Genomic DNA, 20,682 nt, shown 5'->3' with positions numbered 1-20,682 from the left:
CATTAAAATATCATGGCCACAATCAAGTAATTATCAATTCTTCGTTTAATTTATTTATACATTAAATTATCTTATTTTAATGTTAAATTAGTCACAGTGTTATCACTTTTAAAAGCAAGAAGTCCAAATAAAATGTAACACTTAATTACAGTATTTATTAATACAAACTCTGCTACAAAGCTAAGAAGCCTTCTTCGTTGATAAGAACTACTTATGTCAGAATTAGGTAAAGAAAATATAAAATCATTTAGAGGGAATAAGATATATAACAAATAATATTAATAAATTATTAAAAATTAACACTTAGCAAAGTCCTTTAAAGGCAAAGTCATGACATAATCTTTAAACATGCTAAATATTTTCTCAGCGAGGGAATCATAAAAAACTTTTCCAAAATGTGACGTAACATACTTCCATTTTTGATTTAGCTGCTGTTGTATAGAATCACCTGAAAAAAATTCAGCGTCAGTGGGGTCTAAATTTTTTGTTCTTTATTATGTTATTATAGTTTTCGATTTACCGCATTATACATGACCATTTTTATAAGTCTCTATTGATACAGTAGCTATTTATAAAAGATACCGTGACGTACTTTTCTATAAACCTATAAAAGAGGAATAATTGAAATTCGTGTATTTCGACATTTTTAACAGATTTCGCCATATTTCAATTTTCTCAGTTTCAGTTAATCTTAACAAATTGGACACCTAAACATTCTTATTCCTCTATCTATATGACAAGCCCAATCACTCTTTAGCTTCTAAAGTATCTTAAGGCTCATTATTTGCCACTAAATTCGCCATGATTGTCTTTTCACCTTTGGATAGTATAATTTTGTATGCATGTGTGCATATATGTATATATTTATATGCCATTGTAATTTACTCTAGTTTATTTAAAAACATTCGTACATTTCCTAACCGCTTTTCTATACCCTGTACTAAACCCAAAGGTTGTCTGGAAGCAATCACTCCTTTAACGATAAGACCTTTGTACATCTTCCTCTAATTGTACTGTTTGTTTGTATCTTTTGATGGTGTATAATAAATAATATTATCATCATTATTCATGATGTAAATTGGCAATAGCTTACAGCAGCATGAGGTTCTCTTCAGTGACTTAAAAGTTATCACATCAAACAGACACATAGATAAACAAACGAAGTGGAGGACTTAACGTATAGTAATATGTAATACTAATAAAATTATACTAATACAAGAAAAAGACAACCGTATATAGTACTAATACGTAAAATCCACTTACTTAATTCCTTATCTTGATTGTGACTCGAAAACTTTAATTCAGCTTTGTCTTTTATATCGTACCAGTAATCAAAGTTTTTAAGTTGTATAAACTTTTTGTCATCAACCTCTTTGATATCAAATGGTATGGTATAACCTACTTGAATATTTTCTGAAACAAAAATAAAATTATAAATTATTTAAAAATCATTACGCATTTTATGGATATAACCTTGTTTTCTAAACTTACTGAGAGTTACTTCAGCAAAACCTTGTCCATTTAAAGGTAATGAAAATACAGATCCACTTGATTTGTAATCATACGTTACAACCATATCTGTGTGGAAGGTAAGTTGTAGCACATTTGAGGTAAAATTGAATCTGCAAAATAAAAGATAAATTGCCTTATTCAATGAAAATTGTTATTGATAACAGTTTACCACACCAATCTATGTTCGAGAGTCAATGAAATTCGTCTAGCACTCTTTCAGCGTAGGCGTATGTATTAATAAAATAAAATAACAACATATCATCAAAAAAAAAAACAAATACCACATCTCTAGAGCTTATCGATAAACTAATAATTTATATTATTTTATAATTGAGGTGTTTGGAAAAATACCTTTAATTATCAGAATACCTACCCAAAGTAATCTAAAATAGCATCATCTAAGCCATAATATTTTATGTTCTTTGCTTCATGATTCCAGCCATCCTTGTTGAAACCAGCTGAATCCACTACCACAGTGCCAAAATGTTGGGTATTGCTGTTAGGATCCACATCATACGAAGTTTTGCTGAATATGCTGAAGAGGTTGTAGTTTTGGAGAAAACATTTTAGCGGTATTTGATCTGAAAAAAATATAAACATTTATACGCAAAAACGTAGGTATGTAATAGGAATGTTACGGAGTTTGACTCCGGCTCCCATAAATCGGAACTTCGGACTATTAGTACACCTTCGGTTTCGAGTTCGTTGCGCAACTTTTAAGTCGGAGGTTTTAATCGGAGGTTAGAGTTGAAGATTGAGGTTGAACATTTTCTTACTATAAAATTTTTAATTAAAATTATCTTAATTGAAAATATAAGTACCTACACAAATATGTTACTTACATTTTATACATTTACAAGCTATCTGTCGAGTAACGTGCAATGTTTTAACCGGCTTCCAGAAAAGGAGGTCGACCGATTTCGCTGTTTTCGTTTTAATCGATAAAAAGAACGTGTCATTTGATCCCATTTAAATTTATTTTAGATCTGACAAGTATTTTTATAAAAATAAAATGGGGTTTAATATAAACATAAGATAAAAAGTTTATATAAATAATCATTAGGCGTATATAAATACATTGTTGCTTTTATATACGCTATCTTCCAAGTTCAAGGTGATCCCGAAACTGACTCTCTAGAGTTTAAAAAACTATCGTACACTATCCATTCAGACGATAGAACCCCATTATTAATTGGCCATAATTGGCTTCAGTAGCTACAGTATACTCCATACTTTAAGAGTTCAAGTCAATTCAAATCAAGGTCAAGAGGAGAGGATTAAGAATATTTACAATATTGTTTTGTTTCTGAAATAAAATATAGTACCGTTTTTAACATTCTACAAATCAAAAATTGATCTACCACATAGCAGCGTACTTACCTGTTGCTAAGACACTTGAAAGTTGAATAACACCCAATGCGAAATACAACAAAGGACTCATGACTGAATTGTATAATTCGTAAACTGTGCGCTCTGCTACTATCACTACTACTTGGGTTATTTAATATTCACCTCATATATATATGAAATTCGTTTCTACATAATTTCTTATCGGAGACTAATGTTTTTCTACTTATGGATGATATGATTTGTGGGACATTACGTAATCTTAATTATTCAATTTTTATCATAGTAGTTTGTGGTATGACATAATAATATTTAATTTAATTTAGTTGTGTCGATCATGTTAACAAAATGACGGATTTTAATGGTTAAATAGTCAATAGAAATATGTAATTATTTAAATAGTATGCACTAAGAGGGTCAAGATCAGGCTGGAAACCTAAGCAGTCCTCAAGGTTTCTGATTATTCTAATTTTTTAACCTTTAATCTTAAGGGTGTGGTGTATATTCAAACAAACAGACATACAGACATTTCAAAAAATTATAGAAATGTGTGTTAATTAGATACTATTATGCTTATACACCGGCTGCTCCGGTTCGATTCCCGCTCGCAGTAAATATTTTTATTTGTATAAATGTTTATTTCTAGTCTGGGTGTCTATCCTTGTGGGTTTCCCGAGCTTGCCTCGAAGAGTACGTTAAGCTGTTGGTTCCGGTTGATATCACAGACACCAGATAGATACCATTACTCATAGTAGGGAATACATCCGCCACGGCGCAACCCAATTAAGTGGATTAAGCTCCGACCCTTCTCTCACATGAAGAAAGAGGCTTATGCCCAGCAGTGGGATGATACATGCTGAATAGAATTGTATTTAATCACTCTTTTTAGTTTGATAAAAAAGTTTTAATCGAAAATCCAGAAAATATCTGATAAGTTCTGAATTTTCAATCCTTTAGATATTTCATGTTTCCACTTATTAATGATCTTGTTAGTGGAAGATCATGGCCATTCGTGTTATCTTGTTAAAAAGTAAACAGGCATGTACAGAGACGTGAATTATATGAATTAAATATAATAATATATTATAAATGTGAATGTAAGTTTGTTTGTTACGCTTTCACGCGAAAACTACTTAACCGATTATCATGAAACTTTGTACACATATTTGTGGAGGTAGCTCTATATTTTGAGCAGGAAATTTACCGCTTTGCCCTACCTCAGTTGTTTAAAGTCAAAATCAAAATATCTTTATTCAAATGGGCTTCAAAAGCACCTTCGAATCGTCATCTTACAAATTAGGGTTTTAATTATTTAAAAAGTGAAGCTACTCAAAATGTAGACTCTGCAAAGAAGAACAGACATGTTTGAATATACACTATAAGTATAATTTTTTTGATATATTTCGTAATACAAAAAATTAAGCAACAAGATTATGTTTTGGAAACTTCCTAAAGGCTTATAAAGTCATGAATATTTATGACTATAACCTACAATTTATTATATACTAGTATCATTCATTAATTACTGTTTATAAATAACTAAACTCAGCATCACACGTTTTTTTGGTGATTTTTTTGTGTTAAAAACCTCATCTGGACCAATTACTATAGATAAAAATCATTGATTAGAAACAAATTTTTTCCACCATTAGGTTAAATACTTATCATATCTTATGTTTGAATAGTAATTTGGTCAATGAAACTGCATGTTAAAAATAAAAGTTGATTCGTTCGAACACTCTATAGTCGTCGAAAAATAATAGGCTCGTTTGGACAAATGTCATCGGAACGTAAATAGCAAAGTAACCATACAACTTGGTATTCGATACTCACGATAAATCAATTCAAGTCTGTATGAGTATTTGGACGATTTGATTATGTAATATACATTGATTATGTAATGTAAACTGCATTTGATTAAAATTTTGATCAGAAATTTAACTTAAGCTTTAATATTGTAGGTAATTTGAAATAATACAACGGTACAAAAGGGCAATTTGTCTTTATTTTATATTTTTATATTGTTTTCTATTGTTTACACAAATTTTAATCATTATAATGAAACAATATTTTCGGATTCGGCTAAATTGACTGAACGACTGACTGATCAAAGCTCTTGTTAAAATACCCGTTTTTTTTGTTGTTGAAAAATTACTTTTTACAAACGTATATTTGCAGCTCATTTACCTTTTTATATAATGAAACTTCTGATAACTTTTATCATTATACCTATTACGAAGTTAAATGATGTCTAGTTTGATAAAGAAGAAGTTTTCACTACATATTTTTCGTCTTGGTTTAATTTTATTTCTTTTATTAGCATAAAGTATTGGGTTCGATAAATAATGACACAATATTTAAAAAAAAAACGATTTAATGACAGTATTGCTGTAATATTATTAATATTTCTTAATAATAAATATTTAACATTTATTGATGTCCTTCAAAGGGACATCGAGCATATAGTTTTTAAATATGTCAAATACCTTGTCTGCTATTTTATCCATATAAATATCTCCAAAATGTGTCATCATGTACTTCCAATTCTCATTCAAAAGATAATGCATTGTTTCACCTGAAAGGGTTATTTTTACGATTATTTTAAGTTAATTTTATTGTGAACTTAGCCGGCTAGTAAAATTATAAAATAAATCTCAAAAATCAATAAATTATAAGTCATCTAGTATATCTTTAATATAAATTAAAATTAGTCTTACCAAATATTTACTTAAAATATCAATGCAACAAAAAAAACTTACTTTGCTCCTTGTTACCATAATAAAGATTGTCGAGCTTATATTGAGCATAATCTTTTGTATCGTACCAGTAAAAGAATTTCTTTAGTTCTATGACCCTGTTATCGTTTGATTCAACAATTTCAAACGGCATAGTCAGACCGAATTGAATATTTTCTAAAAAATACAAAACATTTACTGTCGTCAAACAATGTCGTCATGTAATAAAATAACACATAATAGAACAAATATGATATAAAGAATACATAGCTCTACAAAAGTTGTTTCTGCTTACAAATACGTATAGCTTTAAGCACACAGACGCACACAAAGGCGCGCGCGCGCCTGATGTTTTTCATTTTTTATTTTTATTCTTTGTAAAGGTATGCTTATTTCGTTTTCAAGCTCTGTAGTAAAGTATGGATGTACTAAAGAAGATTGACTACTTCTGGCACTGGAGCTCGTTGCACTCAAAAGAAGTCAACCTTTGTAATATTGTTGTAATGTGTTGGTTATTGATAAAACAAACATAAAAATATTTTTATAGTTTGGAATACCTACTAATAAATACTTCAATAAAACCTTCTCCGTAAATTGGTTTTGAAAATAATGTTCCATTCGCTTTGTAAGGACATCGCACAAGCACATCTGTATGGAAAGTTACCTTTGATACGTTATAGATAAAACTAAGTCTGTAAAAAAATACTGTTTTAATTTATTATAAGAAAATAATTGTGTTTGCTTGCAAACGAAAAAACACCGACTTCGATTACATCGACAAGTAATACAACGTAAGTAGACGATAAAAATTTAACAAACGCACTAGTCGTCACTGCGATTTTCGAGGGTTAGCCTTGATTTCTCTGGGATTCCATCATCAGATCCTGGTTTCCTTATCATGGTACCAGACTTGGGGTATTTCCTTTCCAACGAAAAAAGAATTATTAAAATCGGTTCATAAACGACAAAGTTATCCCCGAACATACATAAAAAATATATATATACGTCGAATTTAGTATCATCCTCCTTTTTGGAAGTCGGTTAAAAAATAGCTTAAATTACTGATTATGGGTTCTGTATATAATTATCTTTATTAATAAATTAATAAAAGTTTAAGACAAAAATATCTTCCTTAAGTTTAAGACAAAAATATCTTTAGCTTAACTTCGTTAGTTCGTCGTTACAACTATTATACAAATAATTCGCTTCAGCCTGTAATATCCCACTACTGGGCATAGGTCTCTTTTCCCACGTAGGGGAAGGATCAGAGCTTAATCCACCATGCTGCTCCAATGCGGGTTGGCAGATATATTCCCTGCTATGAGTAACGATCGCTATCAGGTGTACATGATAACAACCGGGGCCGACGGCTTAACGTGCTCTCCGAGGCACGGTGGGGAGACCCACAAGGACTGCACATACACCCAAACCACGGCAAACACCTGTATAGCCAATACAAATGTTTGTCACGTGCGGGGATCGAACCCGCAACCGCCAGCGTAACAAGCACAATATTATTTTACACAAACAATAATACATGTTTACATTTTAATACTCACCCAAAGTCATCTAAAATTGCTTTATCTAAACCTAGATATTCAACATTCGTTGTATCAAATACGAAGCCATCCTTATCAAGATTAATTTTATCGGCCCTAAAATAGTCAATTTGAGGAAGTTTTTTGACTTTTGGAGAAGGCTGAACGGAACTTTTACCAAATATATCAAATATTTTATTGTCCTGAAGTAAACACTTCAACGGTATCTCTGGCTCTGCAATGCAATTGTTATGGTTAATTATTGTTCTTAAATAATATTAAGAAATTAATAATAGAGTACCTATATTGATAAGCTGTCGATTGTGATTAGGTTTTTTATATAACTAGAGGACGCGTTGGCGCAGCGGTCATAGTACTGGCTGTTGCGCTGGCGGTCGCGGGTTCGATTCCCGCTCATGACAGACATTGACCCCCAACACAGGGAAAATCCTACTGGGGGCCGTTGAGTGTGAAGTGTTTGTTAATTATTTAACTAGGTCAGCAAACAAGTTATGTTGGATGATGGTAAGCGGTTACCGTAGCCTATAGACACCTGCCATACTTGATGTATCGCAAGCGCGTTGCCGTCCATACCTTTGACCTTCCCAAGGAGCTCTGGCCACCTTACCACAGAAACGCAATACTGCTTGAAAGCGTTGTTAGTTGGCTGTGATTTTCTGTAAGATTGAGGTACTTCCCCAGACAAGCTGCTTCAGAATTTTAGAATTGATATTTCCTACTGTAGCCTTTTTTTTTTTTTTTTTTTTTTTTTTTTTTTTTTTTTTTTTTTTTTTTACGTGGGGAAAATCCATCATGGATACCCTCCAGCGCGGGGGCGCCAGAGGGTTATGTCAGACTCCTACTGACTAAAAACCACCACGTGTTAGCAGTCATCCGCCTGGGTGGGGCGAGAGGGGTCGCGCTAGCATTCGCCACCTCGCCTCAGCGGTAGGCCCGGACAAAGCTTCCGGGCCCCGGAATGATGGTGGGGTGGCCTCGCTCACAACAAGGCCACCCCCAGACGTATGGGGTCGTGTCGTCCGGCCGGCCGAAGTCCCCCGACTATCGGCCGCCGACCCCACTATTACGAGGGGGGGAGGAGGTGGGCAAACCGCCTTCTCCTTGCCCCCGTACGTCTGCGCCGGAGTGGGCCAGCAGAGGCGTCTTCCTCTCTGGCCCGCTCCGCGGTCTCCTTCTGCGTCATTACCTCTTCGCAGAAGGAGACCACCGCCTGCCACGATCTCTCGCTGTCAAGCATGGCCTTTACGACACTCGGCAGCGAGAGATCCCGTCCGATAACCGCTGAAAGCGTGCGCCGCTGCGGTTCCCAAGTGGCGCACGCCTCCAGCGTGTGGAGCGCCGTATCTTCTGGCGCTCCACACTCGTGGCAGGCTGGAGTCGCCTCCCGTCTCGCGATTTGGTGCAGGTACTTACCGAAGCACCCATGTCCGGAAAGCACCTGCACCAGACGGAAAGTCAGCGGCCCGAACCGCCGCCTCACCCACTTCCGGAGGACCGGCTTCACTGCGTCCACCGTCCACTGCCCGGGGACTGGCGAAGCCAAGTCCTCCGTCCACCGCCGCAACAGGGTGTCCTGCGCCAGCCTCTGCATGCGTGCGAGCTCCTCCCACGTAGGAGACTCCCCCCGGGATCTCCTCGCCGCCACAAAATGATATGTTTCGGCGAGGATCTCCGCCTGCAGTTCCCAGAGGGGATCGCCGGCCAGCACGCACGCCGCCGTCCAGGACACCGTCCGGTAACCGCGTATCGCCCTCGTCGCGATGACCCGCTGCGGCCGTCGCAGCTGGATTTTGTTGGCGCGACCGAGGGCGTCCGCCCAGATGGGTGCCCCGTACATGGCCATACTCCGGATGACCCCGGAGTACAGCCGACGGCAATGGGCACTCGGACCACCCACGTTCGGCAGCAGCCTTCCCAGTGAGGCGGCGGCTTTCACGACTCTTGGGGCTAGCTCTGCAAAATGAGCCCCAAAAGCCCACCTCCCGTCCAGGGTGAGACCCAGGTACCTCATCTGGGTCCCCACCCGGACCGAAACCCCATCAACAGTCACCCGCGTACCTGGACGGGGTCCCCCTCGAGGCCCATGGAACAGTAGGGCCTCGGTCTTCGTCAGGGCGACTTCCAGCCCCAGGGCTCGTATACGGCCGACCACAAGTGTTGCGCCAGCCGTGGCCAACCGCATTACCTCCGCGAGGTCCCTTCCTTTTGCCACGACTAGGGTGTCGTCGGCGTAGCACGAGACCCGCACACTTGCGGGCAACGTGCCCCGAAGCACCCAGTCGTAGCCGATGTTCCACAGGAGCGGTCCCAGCACTGACCCCTGTGGAACTCCGCACGAGACACGACGTCGCCGCAGACCGTCGCGCCCTGGCAATAGGACCTCGCGACCCTGGAGGTAGTCGCCCAGCAGCGTCCGCAGATACAGAGGCACCCGGTGGTAGCGGAGTGCCTCCAGTATCGTCGCGTGTGGTAGGCTGTTAAAGGCGTTAGCGATGTCAAGCGAGACAGCCAACGCCTTCTCCCCGTCGCGGACCGCCGCCTGCGTCCATCTTTTAAGCCAGAGCAGGGCGTCTAATGTGGACCGCCCCGCTCTGAACCCGTACTGGGCCTCGGATAACCCGGGCTCAGTTACCTCCAGGTTTCCTACTGTAGCCTACCTCAATGATATAGTGTTGGAACTGACATTTGCCTTGCTAATAATAATCCCAAAAATAAAAAGAAAATTAAGTATCTATAACTTTAATGTCAGCTTTCTAGCAACAGAAAAAAGTTCCCAGCTGTACATTTGTACGTTTATTTGATTGAAAATTATAAATGAAATTTCAACCATGTTGTTCGAAAAATTATCATTAATACGTACTTATAAATAAATTATTCAGCCTGTAACATGCCACTGCTAGGCATAGGCCTCTTTCTCCATGTAGAAAAAGTGTAGTAGCTTAATCCACCACGCTATGCTATATTGCGGGTTGGCGGACTTATAAATATAAAATTTTGTTTTTGACTCACTACGCTTACTATAAAAAAAAATTTAAACTAGGTTGCCTGGACAGACTTCGTTCTGTCAAAAATTAATAGTAAACATTTTTTTAAGCATTAAAACCTTATGTGGGCATTAAGGAACATACAAAAAAATAAATTAGCCGAATAGGTCGAGCCATTCTCGAGCTATGCGCATAGCAACGTTCAATTTTATTTGTACAGAAGATAACACATATAGACATTTATATTATCAATGCATATCTTAAAACACTGTCAGAGTTGATCTCCGTTTGATAATCCAAATGATGTTTGTTTTTTTTTTTTCATTTAAATCCTATCGTGAATTTGTCGATAGAAGTTTTAGAAGTTTTAAATGTAATTTGCCTTAATAAGTAAAAATATTTCTCTTTTTTATATCCATTACTTTTACGAAATAGAAAATCATTCGTCAAATGGAATCAAGATATTATCCTAACATCGTCCTAAATTTTAAATTGTAAATATGTGTATTTATTATTATTATTATTTTTTTTTTAATTTGGAAATAAATTGGTGTTAAAGCTTGTCATAAATCAGTTGTACAGTAAGTACTTACTTCAAGTTATCCTTCAGATTATGTAAATACTAGCTGTGCCCGTGACTTTATCCGCGTGTGTGATACACAGTGATTTTGGATAGCATTTTTTGGATATATCTTATGGCTTAATTTGGATATCAGAATAACTCTAATATTTTGTCTCTTGTCGCAAACTTATAAAACATTCACATAAACCTTACAAACTTTCATACTCTATTCCCTATTGTTATTTTACAGCCTAAATTTTTAAAAACTTTAATGTCATATTTATTTGTATCGAATCAACAGCCTAAAAATTAGTATCAAGCTTCTGGCTCTAAAAACGACGATACTTCCATACAACTTTTCATCCCTACCTTTCAACCCCTTACACCTCTTTTTCGCATTAAAAAGTAGCCTATGCCCTTTCTCAGACTCTAGACTATCTCTGTAACACTTGTATATGTTTATAAATTCACAAAAATTCTATGATTAATGAGAGAACCTACAATATATGGACAAATTTGATTAAAATTTTATTCAAATTCCAGACAATATCAGTTTTAAAAAAGGTGACACTCTTTCTCTCTTTGAGAGACTCTCTGACACTCTCCCTTGACTTACTAATATAGTAAGATTTCCGTTCGAAGCCGCGTAATATCCCACTGCTGGTATATGCCTCTATAGGCCTCTATGCTACTATAGGCCTCTATTCCCATATAGGAGAAGGATCAGAGCTTAATTAACCACGCTGCTCCAATGCGGGTTGGCGGATCAAATAATATAAATATATACATAATTAAAATTAATATACTGCCAAAATGACTTACGTGTTGCCAGGACACTTATAAACTGAATCGAAATTATGGCAATATATATTAAGTAGCCCATTTTTGAATAACCGAATATTCGACTGCATCGCGGAATTGTTCCTCGTTCGCTTTTATATATGCTCACGATAAAAAGATTTATATATATTTTTTTTTAATTTAGTCGATTACAATAATATAAAAGTTGTTTTGTATACCTACAACATCATCCGTATTCTATACAAATAAATAAAATTGTTGTGTCTCTTTGTAATATTGAAACAACCGCTATTTACTAAATGTATATGAATGTATACACGGCAAATATACCAAAATAACATTTTTTACAATTTATGGTGTGTCTGTTTGTCTGTCTGTGTGTTTGTTCCGGCAAATCTCTGAAACGACTGGACCGATTTTGACGGGACTTTCACTGGACTTTCTTTAGCTGATGTAGTAAGGAGTAACTTAGGCTTCTTTTATTTTAGAAATTTATTTATTTTATAACTCTGCGAACTGAAAAAAAAAACTTTTTTGTCAAATTCCACGCGGACGAAGTCGTGGGCACAGCTAGTATATAATATATTCCGTATATTTTTGTCTCACTAAGATGCTATCGCCATTCTTCGGTTTCACCCATATTTGTGTTTATTACGACTACATAATCTATATTTTTGCAAAGAAATTTGTGATGATATATTGTCATGAATTAAGTTCGAAGTATTGTCACAAAAGAAGAAATTATATCTATCTAATTCCAAACACTTTAGCGACTGTTATAAACGGAGCTCCTAGATCTTGATAATAATCAGCTCGTAAAACTTTCAGTTCCGTAAAATTTTTCATTATATATTTCTCGAAGAATTCTTTCTCACCTTACCCGTACCATTCAATACGTAAAAATATACAATTAGCGAAGAGCAAACAATTCGAATTCGAGAAAATGAATATTAATAAAATATATAAACAAAAAATTAATGTATATAAATATATGACGTCGAGACTACATCATTTCCTGCTTATTTATCGGGTACAAAGATTAATTTGTATCTCTTATCATCTATACTTATTACAAAACAAAGTCATCCGCCGTGTTTCTGTCTGTTCGTAATAAGTAATATCAAAATTACCTGAATGGATTGTCAGTTGTTTTTACTAATAGACAGAGTGATTCACAGAGAAGGTTTATGTGTAAAAATCGTTAAGGTTTTGTTAAATTTTTATCACACAATCGGAACAAATCAAAATGCCTGAGAACTTAACGAAAACGCCGCTGACACGCTGTAAAATATAACAAAGCAATATATTATAGAATTATTCCCCTTTTATAGCCCTAGAAAAATATGCAGTATGGCATATGTCTGTATTTAAGGATAGCTCATTATACTCACTCTTTTGTATTCACTTCAGCCTATCGCAGTTCACTGCTGGACATAGGCCAAAAATGGCGCGAACTCATGTGTTGCCCATAGTCACCACGCTGGGCAGGCAGGTTGATGACCGCAGGGCTGGCTTTGTCGCACCGAAGTTGCTGTTACCCGTCTTCGGCCTGTGTATTTGAAATCCAGCAGTTGGATGGTTATCCCACCATCAGTCGGCTTTTTAAGTTCCAAGGTGGTAGTGGAACTGTGTTATCCCTTACTCGCCTCTTACGACACCCACGGGAAGAGAAAGAGTGGCTATATTCTTTGCTGCCGTAACCACACAACAGCTCTTTTAAATTATTGCATTGTTATGATACTATACGACGACAATGAAAATAGTTATCAGGTTTTCAAATACAAGCAAACATTGGCCTTATGTTGGATATTTCTCGCCACTCACGTCTCGCTCTTGTTAAATAAACTTCGTGTCACCAACTCGGTGTCTGTTATCCTTTCAAATTCAACCTTTTTTTATTATTATTATTTTAAAACTTACTCGACAAACAAGCGTACGGCTCACCTGATAGTAAGCGATTACCATAGCTTAAAGACGTCAGACAACACCAGAAGCGAACGAATGTCGCTGAGTGTTGCTTTGGTCATTATGCTGGTCGCACTAATACCCCTCAGCAACAACAATAACTTTTTTTAATAGGGATTAGTGGAAGCTTAGTCTATCTCACTTCTCCACTGTGAGTTTGGGTATAATTTGTCAAGCATGAGTAACGACCTATCTTATTATGTAATTTCTGAAAAACGATGATGAGACTCACGAGTTGTTACCTCCAGGCCAAAAACAAATATACAAATACTTGTACCGCGTCGTATGAATGGTCGCTACACAAGAAGCGATCTACTCACACCACACATAGCGCTCTCACTCACTCGCATTTTACTAACCACATGAACCCGAAACTACGTCTGAACAGTTTTATTTGGCTGTGACTTAATATAAAAGCATCAAGTCAGGTTGATCCTTATCGAGTTAGTCCAAATTTTGACTAAGATATTTCCTGCCCTATCTCACAAAACTACGCAATCTTAAAATTTTTAACTATAACTAATTTCATCTATCTCTATCTATTAACTATAACCCTTACATCTATTGCAGATGTTTTAAGCAGTGTATGTTTCCTTTGCGCACTTCCGTTGGTGACTATGCAATCCAATTCTAGAGCGGCAAGACCGACCGCAACCAGGGTAGGTATATGTTGCGGCACATTAATTGGCTGGATGAGTGTCACCCTCGTATTGTTTGGCTCTAGCTTTAACAAGCTTGTTGAACCATGATTCATCGTGGACCTTCATACCCCTCCCAATCCTCAGCCTCCACTGTTCCCTGTCCTCCGCGAACTTCTCCCATTCAGCTTGCTCGATGTTAAATTAAGCTAAATCACGGTTGGTACAATCTTTAAAACGGAGTTAGGGCCGCCCAACACTTCTTCTAGCGTCCGCTATAACACCCAACATGACCTGCCTAGGAAGTCTAGTGATGTCCATGCGATGTACATGCCCCAGCCACCGAAGTCGTCGCTGTCTAAGTAAAGCAGTGAGACTGGGAAGCTGCGCTCTCGCAAGAACTTCCTCGTTCGTTATCCCATCCTTCCGTAACGCCCAAGACACTCCGTAAACAACGCATGTGGAAAGCGTTAAGTTTACGCTCATGCTTTGCGTACGTAGTCCAGGTCTCGGCTTCGTACAAGAATATGCTGACAATGCTCGCTTGGTATACCGTTACTTTGGTCCGAATTGTGGGGTGGTTATTATTCCACACCCTTGCACGAAGTTTTCCAAACGATCTTTAACTTCAGATGTTGAGTCTAATGTAAGAGCATATGCGGAAATTAACGTTATAAAGCCACAGTTACCTTAGAGACGCAATACCATTAAGCGCTCTGAAATTCCCCGAGGCGTCTCAATAGATGAAAGAAGATCGTTACGGATGGCAAATCCCACACCATGCTCGCGATTATCGTGTTGACCCTTTCCTACCCAGAAAAATGTGTAATGGGCTTCTTTAATAGATCCAGTGTCTGGATCCATTAAAAAAGTCCAGTGTCTGGTTTCTTGGAGAGCCGTAACGGCGATGTTAAGTCTCGTCAACTCAGTGTCAATCACAGAAGTTTTGCGCAGGTCTTGCACGCAACCTGAACCTCCACAGGTCTTCGGGAGGCCTGTCCTCATTGTACGGACATTCCATGTCGCTAAGCGCATGGAACGACAAGTCGCTACGTGTGAACTACTTCGGTTGCAGGACCTGACTCGTGGCTTACGGGGATCCGCTCCGAGTACCTTAGTCGCCAATCTTAAATTATGAATTCTATAATTATTTTATAATAATTATTATCCTAAAAAAAACGTTATAGTTAAGTTTTTTTTATGACAAAATTTGTAGAAAACTAAAAAGTTAATTACTTCGACTAAATGTCAAATGTCAAATATCACGATTCCATGTATTTAAAAAATATCTATTTATCATAACTAGTTAGTCAAATTACAAGTTTCAACATTAGGAAGGTTCTGTTCTCAAAGACTATACTTTTATAATAATATACAAAAGAGTCTGTGTGTGTCAAATACATGGTAATGTGAAATAATAATTTAAAAAAAAATATTATAATAGCATTTTGCACTCCTTCTATATATAAACTACGGCTAGCCTGTTGGCGCAGGTTGTTTTGTGTGCTTTCTACTCCGGTGGTTGTGGGTTTAATTCCCACCCCGAGTCTGGGTGTAATATATATATACTCTGGGTGTGTATATATATATGTATTGTTTATATGTATTATTTATATGTATGTTTATCCAGTCATCTTTTACCTATAACACAAGCATTATCTTGCTTACTTTAAGAACAGATAACTGTATATGTATGGTATAAATATTTATTTATAAACTATAAGTATGCGAAATTTCATACTCCTCCGTCCGCGCAATTCGCGTAAAAAGAGGTAAAAAGTTTTTGCTTCACGTATCAATATTTATCATAATAACCTCGACAGCTTTTAGTACTTGGTATTTTTATCGATCTTTAATTATGAATTTAATTGAACTATTTTCCTAGGAAAAAGATACACACACACACACACACACACACACACACACACACACACGCACGCACGCACGCACGCACGGTCTCACGCACGCACGCACGTACGTACGCACGCAGGCACGACCGAAAGGCCGCCCGCCCGCCTGCACGCACGCGCGTTCGTTCGCACGACAGCCCGGCCGCCCGCCCGCCCGCACGCACACACGCTAGCACGCACGCACGCACGCACGCACGCACGCACGCACACACACACACACACAATGATCATCAGTATCCTGTATAGGAGATGAATACAGTGGAATCAGTGTATGACCAGACATTGATGTCAACGGCGGTGAAGACGATGGTAACTGCCGGACATAGGCCTCAACAAGTTCGCGCCAAAAATGGCGTGAACTCATGTGTGTTGCCCAAAATTATAATATATACTATTTTATTTATGAGCATTTTGAAACATTTAAATGTTACCAAAACCAACCAATGTTACCAATGTTAACATTATAATGGCATGAAATGGCAACACATTAATTTGATTTAAAAGCTTATGTGTTTGCTACTACTGACGATAAAAATTACCCTTTCAAGTTTAATAGACCAAAATCGCTAAAAAGTAAAATTGATTTTATTGAGGTAGGCCACAGCAGGATGAATACGCTTGAGCCTGTAATATCCCACTGCTGAGCATAGGCCTCCTCCATATGTAGGAGAAGGATCAGAGCTTAATCCACCACGTTGCTCCAATGCAGGTTGGCGGATATACCCCTACCATGAGCAACGATGGCTATCAGGTGTACATAATAACAACCGGGACCGATCGCTTAACGTGCTCTCCGAGGCACGGTGGGGGAGACCCACAAGGACTGCACAAAAACCCAGACCACGACAAACATCTGTATAGCCAATATGTGTGTGTCATGTGCGGGGATCGAAGCCACCAGTAACCACCAGCGCAACAGTCACAAACCAGTGCTGTGACCGTTGCGCCAACGCGTCATCAGGAAGTATCCTGCTCAAAATCTGGAGTAGTCCGACTGGTGAAGTACCTCAAGCTTGTAGAAGATCACAGCCAAATAATACTGCTCTCAAGCAGTGTTGTGTTTCTGTGCTTAGTATGGAAGTCAGAGCTCCTGACGAGTGTTATGCTTCTGATATTTTACACGTACCACTTTCGATTTAAAAAAATCATCAAAATCGGTCCACACAGTCAAAAGTTCTGAGGTAACTTACATTTTAAAAAAACAATCGAATTGAGATCCTCCTCATTTTTGGAAGTCGGTTAAAAAAATGTGTTGAAGTGGAGGCTAGTTTCTGATTTAGTTAAAATTAATTACAGTGAGTTGGAATCGATCAAAGTAAGAAGTCTGTTTCTTAATAAATTTTAATACATTAGAAATACACACTATTTCCAATGATTAAAATACTGTTAAGTCATGAACCCGTTACAATAGCAATGATGTATTATAATTACAGTAGCAACAATGTCGTAATGTTACGCGCTCAAATATCAATCAGCTGAGTCTCGTTACCGTTACTAATTAATTAGACATTTTGTAAAAGTAAGTAATAAGTTACAGTGTAGAAAGTCTAAATAAAACTAAATCATCTAATAAAACCTTCTTTATTAAGTAGACTTAGAAAATAAATATATCATTTATACACAACCTGTTTAAAATTATTCAAATACAAATCCACTTACAAGAAACACTGATTTTTTTAATGACAAAAGCTTTTAATAATCAAATATGTATATACCTATCATTAGGATACCTCGTATGATTTAGTTTCAAATCCTTTATTAATGTTTATTCAATGTAAGTAATATACCTACATTAACAAGTATAATTATGGTGCTGAAGCAGTAAATTAACTTTTATTCTTTGTTTTCTTTTACTAAAGTTTGACGACATTTAATTCATGTTTTCAATTAACTTTCTTTTTATGACGCAAACGATATCTTAAAAACATAAAAATATTTCTGTCCAAAGATTTTGTTCAGGTACATAAAAAAATACATAAACAATATTCTAACTTAAGAAAAAGTGCAAATGCGGTTTTATCAGAAATAATGATCTCTTACAAACAACCCTTATCAATAGAGGAAATACTGTAAAAATAAACAAAAGAGTGCGAAAATGCATATTTAATAATAATAATGAATTCAGATTAACATCTATACAAGTGTTAGTAACGATTTTATAACTTAAAAACTAATGATAGTATGACACACTGTACATGTGTGACAAAACACGTGTGATTTTTGATTTAATATAATTAATTGTACGAACAAATAAACTGATTTCATTTTTCCTTTAATACATTTTTTTAAAAATTTAAAGTACATATTATACACATTACTCGTAAATAAAGTAAATTAAATGAAATACGCTAAATATACGCACATTCTAGTACTTTTTATCGAATAAACGATTGCAATCACAGATTAGGCCTAGTAAAGCCTTGAAATAATAAGAATTCTTCTAAGTAAAATATAACTCAAATTTGAGAAGCGATTATTATTCCAATGAAATTACATCTTCTAAGTCCTTAGACCTGAAGTACTTCTTTAAAGCTTTAAATATTTTGTTGTAAATTATATCGTAAAATTCTGAACCATAAACTCTTGTGATTATTGTCCAATTCTTATTAAGAAATCTGTTCACTAGTTCAGCTGAAACAAAATTTTATCAATTAATAAGAATACATGTTTATATATATAATTTTAGATATAAAAAGAAAACTAAATTTAAAAGTAATTCAAATGAATATTTAGTACTCATTGTTATGTTATGTATAATGTTAATAAAAATAGTAAACGTTTTATCATTAGTTTGGTATACTAAACTTTGTATAACATTACGTATTACCGTTAAACGAATTCTGAAAAGGATTTAATTTAAGATATTTCTTATTTATCACACTATCCAATATCTTCGTCGATTAAATACCCGTTTTTATATGTGTAAGAATATGTACTATCACCAGTCAAACATGATTATGCGGTGTGTTATCATGAAAAGGATATACAGGTATTTTTTTTTTCTAAATTACTTCAATAAGATTACTTACTCTTTCTTTCATCACCGTTATACAGATTTGCATAATGGTACTCCGTGCTATCTTTAACATGTACGCCAAAACGATAATCAATTAATTTCAGCATATGTTTGCCATTTGCCTTTTTTACTATATCGTAAGAGAATATCATATCCGACTGAAGGTTTTCTGAAATAAAATAAAATATTTTTAGAATTTGTACACTGTACTATGAAATGTACCAAGATTTTTTAAATCTATATAATCGCATGTGCCATACCATAACGCTCTAACTCGACTGTCTTTGGTTAAAAATCTAATACATAAAACCCTCGTGTAATTATGTAAGCTTACCGTATAATACATATCATACCATACATTTTTTTTATTAAGATACATATAAAATTTAATCTATAATATAAAAATGAGTCGCTGAATGTGTTGCTAAGCACAAAACTCGAGAACGGTTGGACCGATTTCGCTAATTATTTTTTTAAAATATTCCTTGAAGTACGAGGATGGTTCTTATGGAGAGAAAAATTCTAAAAAAAAAATTAATAAAATTAAAGAATCGACTGTTAGGCGATACGAAGTTCGCCGGGTCAGCTAGTTACTAATAATAAAATGTCAGATAAACTCATTCGAGTTTTACCGGACGTCAGTGTTGTCGACATTATCAGTAGATAAGTCTGTATTCATATTTGTTACACAAAATTTATTTATGTTGTAATGTGTCAATATATTGTATAGTCTTAAGTCAACATTAAACCGATGTATCGAGCAGCGAGCTTCTTATATTAACTGTGAACTGTGGCAAAGCAAAAAAGGGAAGCTACCCCTTCTTTTCCCGTGGGTGAAATGCATAATTAACGCTTTAAAATTCCGTTTAACATAATTATACTTTGAAAATGTAAAGTTAATTGAAATACTTACTGATTTTAATGTACGCTGGTCCTTCGCCTACAATGGGTTGCATGAATAAAAATCCCTCTACAACATAGTCATAACTTATAACAATCGTCGTATCAAAAGACAATCGTAATAATTTTAAGCCTTCGAAAAATCTGAAAATATTAAACATTATATTAAAAAAAAGACAAAGATAAATAGAGAAAAAAATAATTATAATAGAGATTAGCAGTAAATAATTGTGAAAAAAAACCGAATTCAATTATATCGACAAGGGGGCGTTCATAAAATACGTGAGATGTTTAAGGGGGGGGAGGGGGTCGAGTCAAATCTCATCTAATCTTACGTTGGAGAGAGGGTGTCGGCAAATATCACGCAATTTTTTTTTTTGATTGAAACAAATAAAAAGTTATGCGGATTTTCGAGTTTCCCTCGATTTCTATGAAATCCCATCATCAGATCCTGATTTCCTTATCATGGTACCACACCAGGGATATCTCCTTTCCAACAAAAAGGGGGTTATCAAAATCGGTTCATAAACGACGAAATTATCCCCGAACATCCGTAATAAATTATATATGTGTATACACGGTCGAATTGAATAACCTCCTCCTTTTTTGAAGTCGGTTAAAATATATATTGTTTAATGTTTATTTTCCTACGATGTTGTTTAAATATTTAATTATTTCCATAATATGCAATATTATTAGAAAGAAGACTAAAGATTCAATTGTGATCGTAAAAGTATTTATCATGTAAAAATA

At 36.0% G+C, this 20,682-nt stretch overlaps 1 protein-coding gene and 1 long non-coding RNA gene across 2 annotated transcripts; both read right to left on the bottom strand.

Annotated features, from left to right (window-relative positions):
* Positions 1-296: 296 nt before the first annotated feature.
* LOC123658228 lies at positions 297-2,953 on the bottom strand. The gene is made up of 5 exons (XM_045593669.1): positions 2,893-2,953; positions 1,886-2,093; positions 1,492-1,622; positions 1,264-1,413; positions 297-448 (listed from the first exon to the last, which is right to left on the bottom strand). Exons 1-5 carry the CDS (start codon positions 2,951-2,953, stop codon positions 297-299), a joined length of 702 nt encoding a protein of 233 aa, XP_045449625.1.
* A 15,151-nt stretch (positions 2,954-18,104) lies between these two features.
* LOC123658752 lies at positions 18,105-19,182 on the bottom strand. Its single transcript, XR_006743928.1, has 2 exons — positions 19,043-19,182; positions 18,105-18,644 (listed from the first exon to the last, which is right to left on the bottom strand). It is a non-coding gene; the product is annotated as an uncharacterized LOC123658752 (long non-coding RNA).
* Between the last annotated feature and the right edge of the window lie 1,500 nt (positions 19,183-20,682).

This window comes from Melitaea cinxia, chromosome 12 (genome assembly GCF_905220565.1).
Source record: "Melitaea cinxia chromosome 12, ilMelCinx1.1, whole genome shotgun sequence".
In the NCBI taxonomy this organism is placed as follows: domain Eukaryota; kingdom Metazoa; phylum Arthropoda; class Insecta; order Lepidoptera; family Nymphalidae; genus Melitaea; species Melitaea cinxia.
This window is presented reverse-complemented; position numbering and strand designations above follow the sequence as displayed.